The sequence below is a fragment of the Meriones unguiculatus genome, chromosome 10 (assembly GCF_030254825.1).
Source record: "Meriones unguiculatus strain TT.TT164.6M chromosome 10, Bangor_MerUng_6.1, whole genome shotgun sequence".
NCBI classification, from domain to species: domain Eukaryota; kingdom Metazoa; phylum Chordata; class Mammalia; order Rodentia; family Muridae; genus Meriones; species Meriones unguiculatus.
The window spans coordinates 6,743,445-6,759,031 of NC_083358.1; the positions used below are offsets into that span (position 1 = coordinate 6,743,445).

The 15,587-nt window shown below is 49.4% G+C and overlaps 1 protein-coding gene across 3 annotated transcripts in view; it reads left to right on the top strand.

The window, feature by feature from the left end:
* Zcchc14 (zinc finger CCHC-type containing 14) overlaps positions 1-14,913 on the top strand; it is a 46,592-nt gene extending 31,679 nt beyond the window's left edge. The window contains exons 4-14 of one of the 3 annotated variants that reach the window (XR_009594514.1): positions 3,145-3,216; positions 4,349-4,458; positions 5,228-5,322; positions 5,408-5,462; positions 5,920-6,202; positions 7,422-7,513; positions 7,998-8,125; positions 8,944-9,084; positions 9,173-10,633; positions 11,826-12,560; positions 12,645-14,913. Coding sequence is in view for 2 of the 3 variants with exons in the window: in XM_021631148.2 (XP_021486823.1) it covers positions 3,145-3,216; positions 4,349-4,458; positions 5,228-5,322; positions 5,408-5,462; positions 5,920-6,202; positions 7,422-7,513; positions 7,998-8,125; positions 8,944-9,084; positions 9,173-10,633; positions 11,826-11,881 (2,493 nt within the window). In the remaining variant the exon portion in view is untranslated. Of the gene's footprint in view, positions 1-3,144; positions 3,217-4,348; positions 4,459-5,227; positions 5,323-5,407; positions 5,463-5,919; positions 6,203-7,421; positions 7,514-7,997; positions 8,126-8,943; positions 9,085-9,172; positions 10,634-11,825 lie in introns of all 3 variants that reach the window. The other 2 variants (XM_021631148.2, XM_060391850.1) reach the window with 2 other exon arrangements.
* Positions 14,914-15,587: the final 674 nt, after the last annotated feature.

A 15,587-nucleotide genomic window follows, 5' to 3' on the forward strand; every position in this document is an offset into this window, starting at 1 on the left:
TGGACAGATGAGGTGTAGAGAGAATAGGAAATGGGAGCAGTACCTGCTGCACTGTGACTGGAGCCCTGGACAGCTTGTGGTGGCAGCCACATTTGAGGTGTCTGTTGGGCTCTGTGTGCTTAGGGAGATGCCTAGAGCTTTCTGCCTGTAACGTTTTTGGTTTTCTAGAGCTTTGTTTGATGACTCCCAGTATGTCACAGTTAGGCTGTCTGTTGCAGTGATAAACACCATGACCAAAAGCAACTTTGCGGAGAAAGGGGTTTATTTCAGCTCACACTCTGAGCGAAGTCAGGACAGGAACTCAAGGTAGGAACCCAGAGGCAGGGACTGAAGCAGAGGCCCTGGAGGAGGGCTGCTTCCTGACTGCTATGGGCTGCTCAGCCTGCATGGCGCAGGGTGATTTTGCCCACTGTGGGCTGGTCCCTCCCACATAACTCATCAGCCAACGAAATGCACTACAGATTTGCCTACAGGCCATTCTGCTGGAATCTTCTTCTCAGTTGAGTTTTGTTCTTTCCAGAATTCCTCTAGCTCTGTGGTTCTTAACCCTCCTAATGATGCGACCCTTTAACACAGTTCATCCTGTTGTGGTTACCCCCAATCATAAAATTATTTTTGTTCCTATTTCATAACGGTAATTTTGCTGTTATGAATAGATTTTTTTTTTTTTTTTTTTGAGACAGAGTTTCTCTGTGTAGCCTTGGCTGTCCTGGAACTCAGTCTGTAGACCAGGCTGGCTTCGAACTCAGAAATCCACCTGCCTCTGCCTCCTGGATGTTGGGATTAAAGGTGGGTGCCACCATGCCCAGCTTATGAATCATAATTAAATATCTGGTATGCAGGATATCTGATATGTGACCCCCCCCCCAAACGGGTCACACCCATAGGTTGAGAACTACTGTTCTAGCCTGTGTCAAGTTGACAAAAATCTAATGAGAACACAGTTCTGGGATTAAAGGCATGAGTCACCACCGCCTGCTGAGTTATCCATCTTTGAGCGTCTAGCAGGGTCTTAAGAGCTAGCCAGACAATACCATTTGGATGCTTCCTGCTGGAGATGCCTCATCAGCCCTCACTGGCAGTTATGGCTTCTTTTGTTTGTTTGTTTGGTTTGTTTTTTTTTGAGACAGGGTCTCTCTATGTAGTCTTGACTGCCCTGGAACTCTATATGTAGACCAGGCTGGCCTTGAACTTAGAGAGATCTGCCTGCCTCTGCCTCCTAACTGCTGGAGTCAAAGGAGTATGCCATCATGCTTGGCCTAGCCATGACTTTCCTGAGGAATGTGGGGGCATGCATACCTGATTTTACCTTGGCTGGTCCTCTGGCAGCTGTGGGGTCTCCAGCTAAGGGTTTTACACTAGTGGAAGAGAGTCTTGGTGTCATCTGCCTCATCTACCTTATGGGAATTCATAAGGTGCTGCAAGTGAATAGGAAGAAAGGCTACATGTGGGGCTGGTCTGAGCCTGTGTGTTGCCTGCCTATTTTCTCTTTCTTGTGTGATGAAAAATTCATGTCGACCCCAATATTGCCCTGCAGCTCTTGGAGGAAGTGATTGGTGCTATGTGCCTCAGCTCTCCTCAAGTGCCTGCTGATGGAGTGGGAAGGAGCGGTCTCCTAGGGGTGGATGGCAGATGCCAACTCTGATGGGTGCATACGGGTCCTATTACATCTCCATACCTTTGTGGTAGCCTGTCTTCCTCCTGGTGTTGAGTGGTGGAGAGTAAGTGCGAGGCCAGTGCAGGTTTGGAGCCTGGCCAAAGTTGGGCAGCTTGGAGCGAACCAGTGGATTTCTGAGAGAGGGATGTGAGCCCCCCACACTGTGCTCTTGGATGCGATGAGGACCTGAGGAACACGCACAAGGCACAGCCATGTCCTGGCAGGGGTTGGAGTACTGCTTTCAGCATGGCTGTCCTGCTGCCCTTGTTTGGCTGTGGACGTGGAGCTTTCCTTGGGTTTGATGTATTCTGTGGGAGGGATCTGGAAGCAAAGACCCCTGCTAGAAACAGGTTGCAAGCCGCCTCTACTCAAGGCTCTGCGAGGCTCAGTTTTCACCTCAAATCTGGGATATCCAGGGTACATATGTCCCAAACTTAGAAACCCCAGCGTTGTGGGATTATTGGAAGACAAGAAGCACTGAGGCATCTTCTACCAAGTACACACAAGTTGGGATGGAAGCCACAGTGCTGGAAGGTAGCTCAGAGACTGTAGCTGCTCCTCCCATGAAGTCCTGGGGCCTCTCTCCATTTGCTGTGGTTTCATGGGAGTCGTCATACAGAGTGCCAATGCTGAAGCAGACAAATTCAAGTGACCCAGGTGAGGGGTGGAGGTATCAGCTATGTAGAGAAGGGATTGGAGGCTTGACTTCTGGCTTTCAGGTGAAATTTGTGTGTTTTGTATCTCTCAGGAAGCCTATTCCTCATGCCTATGTCCTCCTTGCCTTTCTAAGCAGATGCAGGTTGTTTTTTGCATAGACCTCTCCCCACCAAAAAACCCAAAACCTCACATACACACTTGCAGAAGTTGTTGCATTCAGGCTGCACAGCACTGTTGTAAGCATAGGTGCGTTGCAATCAAGGGGTGACGGGAGAGTTCAGCCAGTGTTAAGAGCTTTCTGAAGTCAGAAGATGATGAGGGGCCACAGTGTTAGGGGTTACAGCAGCTGCCACGCCCACATGCATGCGCAGCTTCCGCCACCACGCCCTGCTTACCTCCCAGGCTCTTCTGGCAGGCCTCCTGGGGAGGACTTTTCATATTCCGTATTTGTCATCTGCCCAAGCCAGGCCTGGGCTCAAGTTTTCACATAGCCACAGTACCTGTGTGGCACAAGACACCTGCTTCCAGGCGAAGAAGCTGATTTCTGGTGATTTGATGCTGTATGCAGCATCATATGCACTATGAAGAGAAGGAAGCGTGCTTGGTACACATGGGTGCACAGATGGCAGGCGATGCCCAAGGAGTGGCCTCGTGCTCTAGTGACTTGGTGGCACCTGAATGGACTTGAGTTATGTGACTGTTATCTTCATAGTGAGTCATGGGTGTGAGCGTACCATTCACCAGGCAGTGGTTGCTAGCTTTGCACCCTGGACAGTTGATTCTGAGTATGGGACATCTGTTTTTTTAAGGCTTGTTTATTTGTTTTTAAGGTCTTATGGTCTGATTCTTCAATAACATCAGTAACCAAGTCTTCCTCAGAAGTGATTGAATTTATTTCAAAGGTAAGGTGATCAAGGGCTCTTCCAGCAGTGAAAAGTACATGGCACAGTGATATCAGTGGCCTCCAACCTTCAGCTAGCCATGACAGTCAGTGGAGAGGTTCTGGGGCCACAAGCGAGCTACCACAGTTTATGTCTTGACAACATTGACATAGTCTCCCTGGCCCTGGACTTTCTCATATCATTGAGGTCCCTCCCTCCCTCCCTCCCTCCCTCCCTCCCTCCCTCCCTCCCTCCCTCTTTCCTCTTTCTTTCTTTCTTTCTTTCTTTCTTTCTTTCTTTCTTTCTTTCTTTCTTTCTCTTTCTCTCTCTCTCTCTCTTTCTCTCTCTCTCCTTCCTTCCTTCCTTCCTTCCTTCCTTCCTTCCTTCCTTCCTTCCTTCCTTCCTTTCTTTTCTCTTTCTTTCTTTCTTGTTTTGGTTTTTTGAGACAGGGTTTCTCTGTGTAGCCTTGCCAGTCTTGGAACTAGCTCTGTAGACCAAGCTGTCCTCAAACTCAGAAAGATCCTTTTTCTTCTGCCTCCCAAGTGCCAGGATTGAAGGTGTGCTCCACCATTGTCCAGCGTCTTTGAGATTTTTGTTGATGTTAGGCATTATCTGTGGAAGGCTGTAGAATCTGAGGAAACAGTAGTCATGTCTAGAGTAATGCATCCCTTGGGTCAGTTTAGGCAGGCATGGCTAGCTCTGGATGTAATCAGACATCTTTGATAAGCTGCTGTTTTCTGGGTCTTGGGCTACCTGGAGTGTTGGAGGGCTCTCAAGAGCCTTGCTTAACACTCAGCTCTCAGCTGTCAGTACACCTGAGGCACAGAAGTTTCTCTACCTGTTTGTGCCCTTTCTCAAATGGCTGCCAATGCCCATTACCTGGTGCTAGACTTATGGTAAGGGTGGGAGAAGGGTTCTCCACTGTCCTCTCCTGCTCTTGGTTCTAGACACAAGAACCAAGACTCAGGGGAAGTTAGGGTTGAGTTAGATTGTGGGCTTCACCTGCACATGGTGGGGTGTCTTGTATGTGTGTAGAACCCTAGCAGCTGGAAAGGTCTAAACTGTTCTACCACAGATGTTCTTGAGGCCTGTCACCAAGGCAGGGTGCTAGTGTGCTGCAGAGACAGACCTTCTGCCTTGTTGTTTCTTTCAGTTATCCCAGCTCTGCCCTGAAGAGAACTTGGACAAACTCATTCCTTGCTTGGCTGGCCCAGATTCCTTCTATGTGGAGCGTAACCATGTGGATTTGGAAGCAGGCCTGAGGTAAGTTAGTGAGGCTCTTGGCCAGGTGGCTGTGGTTGTTCGGGTATGGGTCTGTTCCTTATCTCCAGTGAGGGTTTAAAGGATACAGACAACCTTAGAGTGAGTTGAGGATGAGGTGAAGAAATCAAAGCTCATTCATATTGCAGAGTCTTGTGATACAGGCAGGCAGCTGTGCTGTGGCAGAATGACCATGGGCTCCCTGAGTGTTCAGCGGGGCCCTACACATGCAGCACTGGGCCTCACTGGGTCTGTTGTTGGTTTGTCATGAGCCTTAGGATGACCTTGCATTTGTGCTCCCTGCTTCCACCTCCTGAGGGCTGGGCTTACAGGTGTGCCTCACCGCACACAACTTACGTGGCATTAAGGACAGAACCAGGACTTTGTGTAGGTTGGATCAGTACTCTACCACCCGAGCCCACAGCTGCAGCCTCTGGCTGGTTCTCTAGCGTGTAAGAATCGTGGTCCTGTCTGCACCCTGAGACCAATGTCTTCATGTTGTGACTTGCTTCCAGCACACTCAGGGGCACAAGTGTTCTAGTGCTCATGTCACAGGCTCTTGTAGAACTTGATTCGTTCACTGTAAGAGACAAGAGAAAGGACTTTATAATTTGGATAAAAGTGAGAAGAGTGTCAGGCTATGGGACTTGCTTGTTTTTGCTCATCTTAATTTCTTGGATGAAGTTTTCAGATTCTCCTTGTGTTAATTTTTTGTTTGTTCTGTTTTTGGGGTGTCATTTCAATGCTGACAAGCTACTGTGTTACTCCCCAGGTATTTGGCTTCAATACCTTCACACACACTGAAACACGACCACTTTAGGAAGTTCTTCAGCACTTCATCTCCGTCCCAACAGCTCCAGAGTCCAAGTAAGTTTGTAATATAGTTAAAAAATAAAAATAAACTTACCTTGTTGTCTGTAAGTTTCTGTGATACTTTCCTTCTACTTTGTAGGTCCTGGCAACCCCTCCCTTCCTAAAGTAGGTGCCATGATGGGCGTCTCTGGAAGGTGAGCGGCCCCTGTAGCCAGCCAGCATGGTCAGCACTGCCTCCCATGTGTGTGCAAGCAGCTGCTCTCAGGGCTGTCTGCTGGCCTACATCCTGGATAATGCCAGGAGAGGAGTTAGCTGAAAGGATCCAGTTTTTGGCTCTCCCATTGGTTTTCTCAGTGCTGAGTGGCTGCTTTAACTCATGATCTGTTGGTGGCATTCTGTTCCTTGGAGGTGACAGACACCAAGTAGCTTAGCTGAAAGTCTGGTGTACGTGGGCACATACAGTACAGGAGTGTCCTGTGGGCACTGTGCTGTGAGGAGGGAAGTTGTAATGGGGTGGTGTGCCTGAGTGTGCCCTGAACTGAGCACCAGATGCCATAAGGGAGTAGGTGCCAGCATGGCGTGCCTTGAATGTGCCACCAGCTGGCAGTCGTGTACAACAGTGCCTGCATGCCGCTGTCCCCTGTCCTACAGGCCTGTGTGTGGAGTAGCCGGCATCCCATCCTCTCAGAGCAGCACCCAGCAGCACCTGCAGCACTCAGCCAGTGCCTCGGCTTCCCTGCCCCACTGCTCCCACACGGGGGGTACGGGCTCAGCACTTGCTTACCGCAGCCAAGTGGACAACTCGCCTACCATCCTGATGCCCTCTGGTCTGCAGGCCCCTCAGCCCCAGGAGCAAAATGGGATATTAGACTGGCTTAGGAAGCTGCGTTTGCACAAGTATTACCCTGTCTTTAAACAGCTCACCATGGAGAAGGTATGTTGCTTCCTCAGAGAGTCATAGCACAGTGAGTTCCATGTTCTCTAGCAGTCTGTGCCCCGGCCTCATCCCTAGAGGGTCAGGCTAGGCTTTTAGAGATCATAGCATGGAAGAACTTGGCTGGTGATCACGTGGCTTGGTTAGAGGGGACCAGGCTTTCACTGCCAGACTGCCTGCAGCCAAAACAAATGAAAGCAGGTTTCGTTATCAACAAATAGCTTTTGTAGATGTTTCAGGTCTTAATCAACCAGAAACCCTGACTTCAACTGGCTTCATGTCTCATGGTGCCACAGGCCAAAACTCATTCAGATTCCATTTGCTGTGCTTTAAAGCAGCTCTAGTCTTAACTCATGTGGCAGTTTGTCCAGCTCACAGGGTCATTGCCATGGACAGAAGCAAGTGGGGCTCAGACAACCAGGTTGCATTTAACTGGTTGGAGCTGGAGTCATGGAAGACAGATGGCCTGCCCCGAGAGCAGTGTTTTAGTGGACAGTTTTGACTAGGGATGCATGTTGTTATTCTAAGCCTCAGTGTCACTGATTAAGCCAAACGATACCTGCACAAGGGATTTAAAATCTGCTGGCCAAGATGACTAACAGCTCCACACATCTAAAAGGTCATTGTTAACCCTGGAGCTGGAGCTTTGTAGACAGTGGGAAGGACAGAGCATGTGCACTTCAGTTTGAAATTTCTACTCAGAATTACAATGACTGTATCCCACAGCTAGCTGTGATGTGGTAAGCCACTTGATTGCTAGTTGTCCTGGGTGTCAGACCTGTGCCTTAGTTATCATTTCATCTGGACAATGACTTCTTTCTAGAAGTCTAGACCCATCACATGGGTCCTCACAAAGTTGCTGAAGCTGATTGGTGAGAGGACCGGCATTAAGGCAGCTAGACTCTGCCTCTCTGTGCAGAGGCTCATGCACACCAACAAGGCTATCTCCAGCTGTAAATGCTTGGTGGTCAAAACTGTGCATCTCTGCCTAGTGACCGGGGTACAGGGACCAGAGGCCTATACGGTGGCTGTCAGCTGCATTTGTGCTGAGATTCAGGGAATAGAGGCCCCAACTCTTCAGAGTGGTGGCAAGTGGTGTCTGCCCTCAGGCTTTTGGTTGTTATCTTTTAATCTGTTATTCTGCACTCAGCTCCAAGTTTGTTGGTTCCAGAGTCCTTGTGATCATCTCAGTAACTGTCTTTCGTTTCTCCTATGTAAGTTTCTGAGCCTTACTGAAGAAGATCTGAATAAATTTGAGTCCCTCACCATGGGAGCAAAGAAAAAGCTCAAGACCCAGCTGGAGCTAGAAAAGTAAGCACGACATCATTTGGTGTATGCTAGGCAGTGATGGGCATACACCTTCACTTCCAGAAGATCCCTTGTTCGAGGCCAGCCTGGTCTATAGCATGAGTTCCAGGACAGTCAGAGCGATACAGAGAAACCCTGTCTTGAGAAACCAAGAAGAAAAAAGAAAAAAAAATTTTTTTTTTTTTTTGATGTGTTTTGCTTGGGTGGCAATCCTAGTGCTGAATCAGGAGCATGGGGATTTGAGTTTGTGGCAACCTGTGCTACATAGTGAGACTGTGTCTCAAAACACCAAATCAATATGGAAAAAACTGTTCATTTTAGTTTCTCATGTGCTAGGCAGTATTAGAACCTGCAGGGTTTTTAATGTCAGTGTCTAGGTTATTTTATTTCTTAACCTGCTTCTCAGGTGATGCTCTGGCCTCTGGACGGGCCTGGGAGCTGGAGCATGGAGAATCAGGAGCTTTCTGACTGTGCTTGTCATTCACAGGGAGAAGTCTGAGAGACGGTGCCTCAACTCCTCAGCCCCATCCTTGGTCACCAGCAGTGGAGTAGCCCGAGTCACCCCGACCAGCCACGTGGGGCCTGTGCAGCCTGGGCGTAGCAGCCATGCTTCAGGTGTGTGAGGACCTGTGCATCAGATATATGGCATGTATACAGGTGTGGTATGGTGTTGTTTTGGATCAGGATATAGACTTCAGATCACTCTTGCTTTTTATTTACAGATTTTGAAAGTTTAATTTTCTTTATCCTGACTCAGTAGTGCCTTGTACAGGAAAGTAATTGTATGGGTGGCCTTAGGTGGCAGATAGTGGTGCCTGGTTGGCCTCAGGTTATTTGGGCACCAATGTTAGACCCTGAACTCTTATAATGGGGGCGTTGGGGAAGCAAGGTATGGTCCAGAGAGGTAAAAGAAAGGTACTTTGCCACATAGGTGCCTGTCACGCATAAGCTGTTGCTTGATGCCCTTTCTCTGACCACTGTTGTCCTTCCTTTCTTCCCATTGGAGACTTGGGAGACTTAGGGACTTGAGTTTTCAGCCTCTATCCTCCTCTTATTCCTTGTCTGTGGAGGAGGGTGGGGGATCATGAAATAATGGCTGCTTTGTTCAGCAGGAAACACTAAGCTTTGCTTTCCTCATCAACAAGATGTGATGAGTAGCAGGTCGTGGCAGATTGGGAATAAATATATGTCCATCGTGGACAATTCAGTCTGCCATACTATGGAGCCTTCATGGCAGATAGCACAGTGCTGTTCTGTACGTACAGGATGGAGCAGGGCGCCCCACAGTGACTGGGCGTTGACTAGCCTGAGTCAGAAGTACCCCATATCTCTCACCTGACAATATGGCCCTGCTTCCTAGCATTTGTGGCAGGGCTCTCCTGCCTGTGGTCGAGTGCCACACAGCTGTTGACCTCTGCCTGCCTTCTCCACAGAACTGCGGGTGGAGGTGGAGCCACCAGCTCACCAGCTTCCCCGGGAAGGCAGCTCCTCTGAGTACTCCAGCTCCTCCTCTAGCCCCATGGGTGTGCAGGTGCGGGAGGAGAGCTCCGATAGCGCTGAGGAGAGCGATAGACGTAAGACATCACACCTGTGCTTTGGCCTGTTTGCTGCCCTGCTTACTGAGCCTGCAGTCGCGGTGCTAACAGTCTTCTCCATCCTTAGGTGTGGACGTACACGTGGAGGGGACTGATAAGGAGAAGCCTGTGATGCTGCTCACGCACTTCCCATCCAGCTCTGCAAGGCCCACAGCCCAGGTTCTGCCTGTGCAGAATGAGGCTGGCTCCAGCCCTGCAGGTCACCATCCTCTGCCCCCACAGCTGATGCCTTCAGCATCACACCTGGCACCTGTGCGCATGCTGAACTCGGTGCACAAGTCAGACAGAGGTAACACGGACGTGAAGCTCCTTTCCTCCTCTGTCCACTCGCTCCTGTCTCTGGAAGAAAGGAACAAGGGGCCTGGTCCTAGAAGTGGCACGAAAGTGGACAAGAGCTTTGGTGGAGCTGCGCTGGACACACTGCCCTCAGCAGCACCTCATCCGCCAGTGCAGGTCCTCTCTGGCCTTGTAGAGAACAACTCTGTGTCACCCACGGTCTCCTTTGGTCCCAGGGCCAAAGTTGTCCATGCAGCCACATTGGACAGGGTGCTGAAGACAGCGCAGCAGCCAGCCCTGACTGTAGAGACCAGCTCCGCCGCCACAGGGACACCAAGCACCGTCCTGCACGTGGCCCGGCCACCTATCAAGCTGCTGCTGTCCTCCTCTGTTCCTGCTGATGCTGCCATCTCTGGGCAGACTTCCTGTCCCAACAACGGACAGATCAGCGTGCCCCCTGCAATAATAAACCCCCGGACTGCTCTGTATACAGCCAACACCAAAGTTGCCTTCTCTGCAGTGAGCAGTGTGCCTGTGGGCCCGCTGCAGGGCAGCTTCTGCGCCAATAGCAACACTGCCTCCCCCAGCAGCCACCCCTCCACATCTTTTGCAAGCATGGCCACTCTGCCCAGTTGCCCAGCTCCCAGCTCCAGCCCTGCCCTCTCCTCTGTCCCTGAAAGCAGCTTCTACAGTGGTGGTACTGGCAGCAGCTCCCCGGGAAACATTCCTGCCTCGAGTCAGAGCCACCACCACCACCACCACCATCAGCAGCCCCCTGCACCCCCACAACCTGCGCCACCCCCACCTGGCTGCATCGTGTGCACATCCTGTGGGTGCAGTGGCAGCTGTGGCTCTAGCGGCCTGACAGTCAGCTATGCCAACTACTTCCAGCACCCATTCTCTGGGCCGTCCATGTTTACCTTCCCTTTCCTACCCTTCAATCCCATGTGCAGCAATGGCTATGTCAGTACCCAGCAGTATGGTGGTGGCTCCGCCTTCCCTGTCGTCCACGCACCCTACAGTGGCAGTGTGACTCCAGACCCTGTCCTAGGTGGGCAGTCTACATTTGCGGTGCCACCCATGCAGAACTTCATGGCTGGGACAGCGGGGGTGTACCAAACCCAAGGCCTGGTGGGCAGCACCAATGGCTCTAGTCACAAAAAGAGTGGGAATCTGTCCTGTTACAACTGTGGGGCCACTGGCCACCGGGCTCAGGACTGCAAGCAACCGTCCATGGACTTCAACCGGCAAGGTAAGCACCGGAAGGTGCTACTTCTTGCTTGCTCTGCTGCTTTGTGGCTCCTGGGAGAAATGGCCATGGCTGCTTGGCTTTTTGAAAACATGGGACACTTGTTTTTAAAGCCAGCTTATTTATTTAAAGGGATGTGGGTTCAGTTCCTATTCCCATGTTGGGCCTTACACACACACACACACACACACACACAAACACACACACACACGAACACATGCCTTAAAAATAGCAAAATCCAAAATCATTGCCTCGGATCCTACTTGTCTAAACAGAATGAGCTGGGTGGCGCTCAAGGCTTTGGAGCAGCCAGTGATTTCTCCCACCTCCTGGAGGATAGGTAAACATTAAGGGCGGTTGTAGCCAGTTAAGGAGTCCTAGCCAGCGCAGCCCTCTCTGCTGGTCTGCCATTCAGTGTGGCTGTGTGGCCTTGTGTTTGTTTCTTGTTGATTGGCTGTTTCCTTCCCGTTGTTTCGTATTTCTTATAGTTTGTCTTTATTGTTCAAATACAAATGTCTTACTCTTTTGTTGTTCAATTGTCTGGTCTGGTCTCCACAGTGCTGGGATGACTAATACATTCCACACACCTGGATCACTAGATTCTACTCTTGCTATTTTGAAAAAAATCACAGTATGGTTAGAAAAGTTGGTCCCATTCTGTCCATCTCTGGGTTCCCAGCACCTCCATTTCAGGCTGTGCAGTTTGCTCAGTTTGATGCTCCCCACCTGCAGAGCTGACCCGAGGGACCCAGTTGGTGGTTCAGGTTACCACCTCCCTTCCCTTCCCGGCACTGGCCTGCATCTTCTAAGCAGGGACCCAGTTGGTGGTTCAGGTTACCACCTCCCTTCCCTTCCCGGCACTGGCCTGCATCTTCTAAGCCCAGGCCTTCCCTGCCCGTGTGTGTGTGTGTGTGTGTGTGTGTGTGTGTGTGTGTGTGTGTGTGCGCGCGCGCGCTGCCATCTTAGGTACAGGGTCCATGTCCAGAGAAGCAGATCCAAGGCATGGAGAGATGGCTGAAGTGCTGTCTTGGTCACTTCCCCCGGAAGGTCTTGTAGACCTCTGATGTCCAGCTGTGCATGGAGCGGTCAGTCCTGAGTGACACCTCAGGGCAGGTGGGTGGTATGCACGTCTACCACTGACTCAGGCTTCACCCTCTTCCCTCTTTCTCTTCTCTTTCTTTCTCTCTCTCTCCAGGAACTTTTAGGTTGAAATACGCCCCTCCAGCAGAAAGTCTGGACTCCACGGACTGATCTTTTTTTTTTTTTGGCAACAGAACATTTTATTAAGCCATGAAAAAATCACGTAGAGAACTGAAGTTGAGTTGCTGTGGAGCCATGAAGACCTAAGGGAAATCACGTAGAGAGCTGAAGTCGAGTTGCTGTGGAGCTTAATATTTTTAACCCAAAGGTGCTTTACTTTACTATACTGGATAGAGAATCTAGCATAGAAGTGCGTCAAACTCGATTTCATTGCCAAATTCCTAGTGTGGAGCTTGATACAAGGATTGCCTAGTGGGCATCTCTATGGCAGTAATGTGGCCGGCACACCGTTGCTGCAGAGTGAAGACCCGTCTCCCGAAGATCGCTGGTCCTTCTAGGCTCATGCATAATTCCAGGGCAGCTATGCACGACCTGAGTCAAGACTGCGGGTCGGTTCTCTCAAGTGGAGTTCCCCAGTCGGATCCAGGACCTTTGGCCTAGGAAGCGCCAACTGGATTTTGCTGTTTCCTAGAGTGGGGAGCCCCACATCCGGCTTCTTAAGGATTGCACTACCTGACGAGGACCTCTGCAGTCTGGGAGGCAGACTCTGCTGGGACCTGACAATGTAGGGGACTCCATCGGTGGGCATTGGAGTTGGCACCAGCAGGCTGCTCGGCCTAGTACACCCAGAGGTTGCAGAGTGTCCTGTAGACACTTGGAGCAGTTCCAGGTTTTTAATATTTTTTTCTGTAAACAAATTTACACTATATTAGTAAATAAGACATAGCTCACTCTCAACAACTTCATTTCTAAGGGTCCAAGTCCCAGGGAATCCAGTCACCGAGGCTTGAGACCACCCCTCCCGTTGGTGGCTTTGAGCCTGCTCTCTCCAAACAAGAACCAACTCTTGAGGACGTGGGAATGACTCGACGTTGAGTTGGCTGTGACCGATGCTCCTCATTTCTTCAGGAAGTTGGCAAGTTGTCGTGTCTCAAATGGCTTCCCCAGGACCCCAGCCCCAGAGCTCACTGCTGATGAATTCACACTTGAGACAAACGTTCAACACTAATACAGTCCTGTGATTTATGAACAAAAGACTGGAAACTGTCAGCTTCTTTTGTAGTAGGCTGTGTGTTGATAGTTAATTCCGTTAAAATTGCCTGGAAAACTTCAGTAGAGAGAGATGCAAGACTCCTCGAAACCGCTCACCAGTTACCATCCAGACCAGGGGTGGGGGTGGGTCCTCACGCTTGATCAGGGGGTGAACTTCTCAGCCTACACAGTGGAGGCATGAGGGACTTAGACCTCTGAGGTTAAAGGGAATTTTATGCTCAAATAACAATAACATTATTTAAATTTGCTGAAGCCTTTGGTATTAAAAAATTGATGGTAAGATCTTGCCAAGGATTTTCCAAGCTTCCTAGTTATGGAGAAGAAAATCACAGTCCTTAGACCATTCTTCAGTTGGGACAGTCATCCTCATGCAGAATTAGTGTAAATCACAAAATAGCCTAGAACTGGAGGTGTTGTGACGTAAGGCTTCATATTCTAAGGTGGGCTTTCTGTCTGTGGAGAGCCACCTGGAAGGCTTGAGTGTTGTGGATTCTATGCAATGCAGGATTGATAGACCTCTGTTCTGTCCATGGCACACAGTATCACATCTGTTCTGAGGTGATGGTGATGAGGCGTTAGGGGATGCTCTGTTGATCTCTCACTCAGAAACACTACAAATGTCAAATACAAGAACTGACACAACTTTGCCTTAAAGAGCACCAGACTGGGATTGGTCGCATTGTTAATAAGGAAGACTTAGAGTGGTCATTGATGTTTACGATTTTAATATTTCTGAAGGCCGTTACAGTGGCCTGGATATGTGCTGAAAGCCAAACTTTTAAATTTTTTGGTTTTTTTTTTAAACAAAGAAATATTTTAAATAAATCCTATTTCAACACAGAAATTGTTGAAAACTGTCTCATAGCAAAAGAAAAAAATCATATTTAAGTTTTTTGTTTTGTGGTCAGTATAGGGAATGGAAGTATCTTGTTCCCCTTACAGCTGTTAGCCGGAAGGACAGCAGTCTGCTGTGGCGACTCCCACATAACTGTGGCATTCAGCCGAGGTGATTCAGCACCATCTCAGCCATCCAGACTGCCTAAGTCTGTGTCTGGAGGCCGCCCGCTGCCTTTGGAAGAGCTGTGTGGTGGTGTGGCATTTCTGTGAAGCCGACGAGGATTGCAGGAGCATGCACAACAAGGAAGCACGGCTGGATGTTGGCAGGTGGGGCTCGCCCCCAGAGCCTGCGGATGCCGTCAGCGTGGCCAGCACTTCTTCACCAGGAGACTTCACTGTTACAGTTAACAGACAGCCCTTTCCGGTCATTTTCCTGAACTGCTCAGTGTCAGATGGCAGTGATACCCAGGTTGGCATGGCCCTGGGGCTGCAGTGTCAGTTTCTAGCCTGTGTTGACATCTCAGGGTGGAAAGTGGGATATTCAGAGAGGAAGGAGGGCACTATGTTGGGACAAAAATAGCTATGTGACCTTTTTGTTGTTAAGCAAAATACTCAGTTTTCTACCTTTCTAGTTTTTATTTCATGGTCAATAGTGAAAATTGGAAAGTGTTTTAATGCTGAAAACTCCTAACTGCTGAAGAGCACCGAGGCATGGGAGCTAGCACTCACAGTAGACAGAATGTTTTCTTGAACATATGCGCAGTTGGGTATTAGGGAACCGGTGGCACGCTCATCTCCAAAGACCATAGCAGCCTGCCTGTTAATGCCGTGCTCAGCAGTTTCTGTGTGGAACTCGTTAGGTTTCCAGTCCTGTGGGTCCGCCTGGCTTGTACCACACACACGTGCATGTGTGCCATGACAGTCCCTTGAGGACAGCCTGATGGTAATTGGGTCTCTCTCACCCTCACTCCGTCCCTGTTGCTCTTTCTGCTTCCTGGCGTTTGGTCTGACGTGCTAGTTTTACAGCCAGCTCACAGGTGACATTACTTGCTGAAGTCTTAAAAGGTTGCAGGGCCTCAGTCCTCAGACAGTCTTGGGGAGCCTGAGCAGGGTCAGCTGTCCTTTCCAAAGTGCAGGTGACTCCCATAGAGCAGATCAGGTGGCCCAAGAAACCGTGGGTCCAGAGACTGGACTGCTGCCCTGACCAGGGTTTGAATAAACATGCAGGCACCTGTAGTCAACACTTGGCAATATTCAGGAAACCACATACTGTACCACTGGCAAGGCTAGGTCCAGGTCACTGCCCTGTCACAAGGGTGCAGCGGCCCTGCCCTCAACACAGGTCAGTTCTCCCGCACACACAGAGGAGGGTTGGTACCAAGACGGAAACCTTCAGATTCTATTGGGCATATTTTCTTTTTAGGAATGAAGGACAATTCTCCCACTTTTGAGCCATTCTTTTGTCAGTTCTACAAAATTGCATGTAACTTTATAAATATTTTTAAAAGATATAGTTTTGTAAATATTTAATATTCTGCTAATTTGATTTTGAATTGTAAATGTCAAGTATTCTGTTTTTGGGGTTTTTATGTTTTATTATACTTTGTTAAAAAAGGAAAATTGTACATTTTTAGACTGTTTTTATGAGTAAATTTAATGTACGGAAAATAAAAATTTGAAAAAACTTAAGTGTTCGACATTCCCAGATCTCTTGTCACCTAGTGAGGCAGGACCCTTTCCAACTCAGGCCTCTTCTCCAGGTGAGGGAGGTTCTTCCTTCTCCTCCCATTCCTAGGGCTCCCAGCTT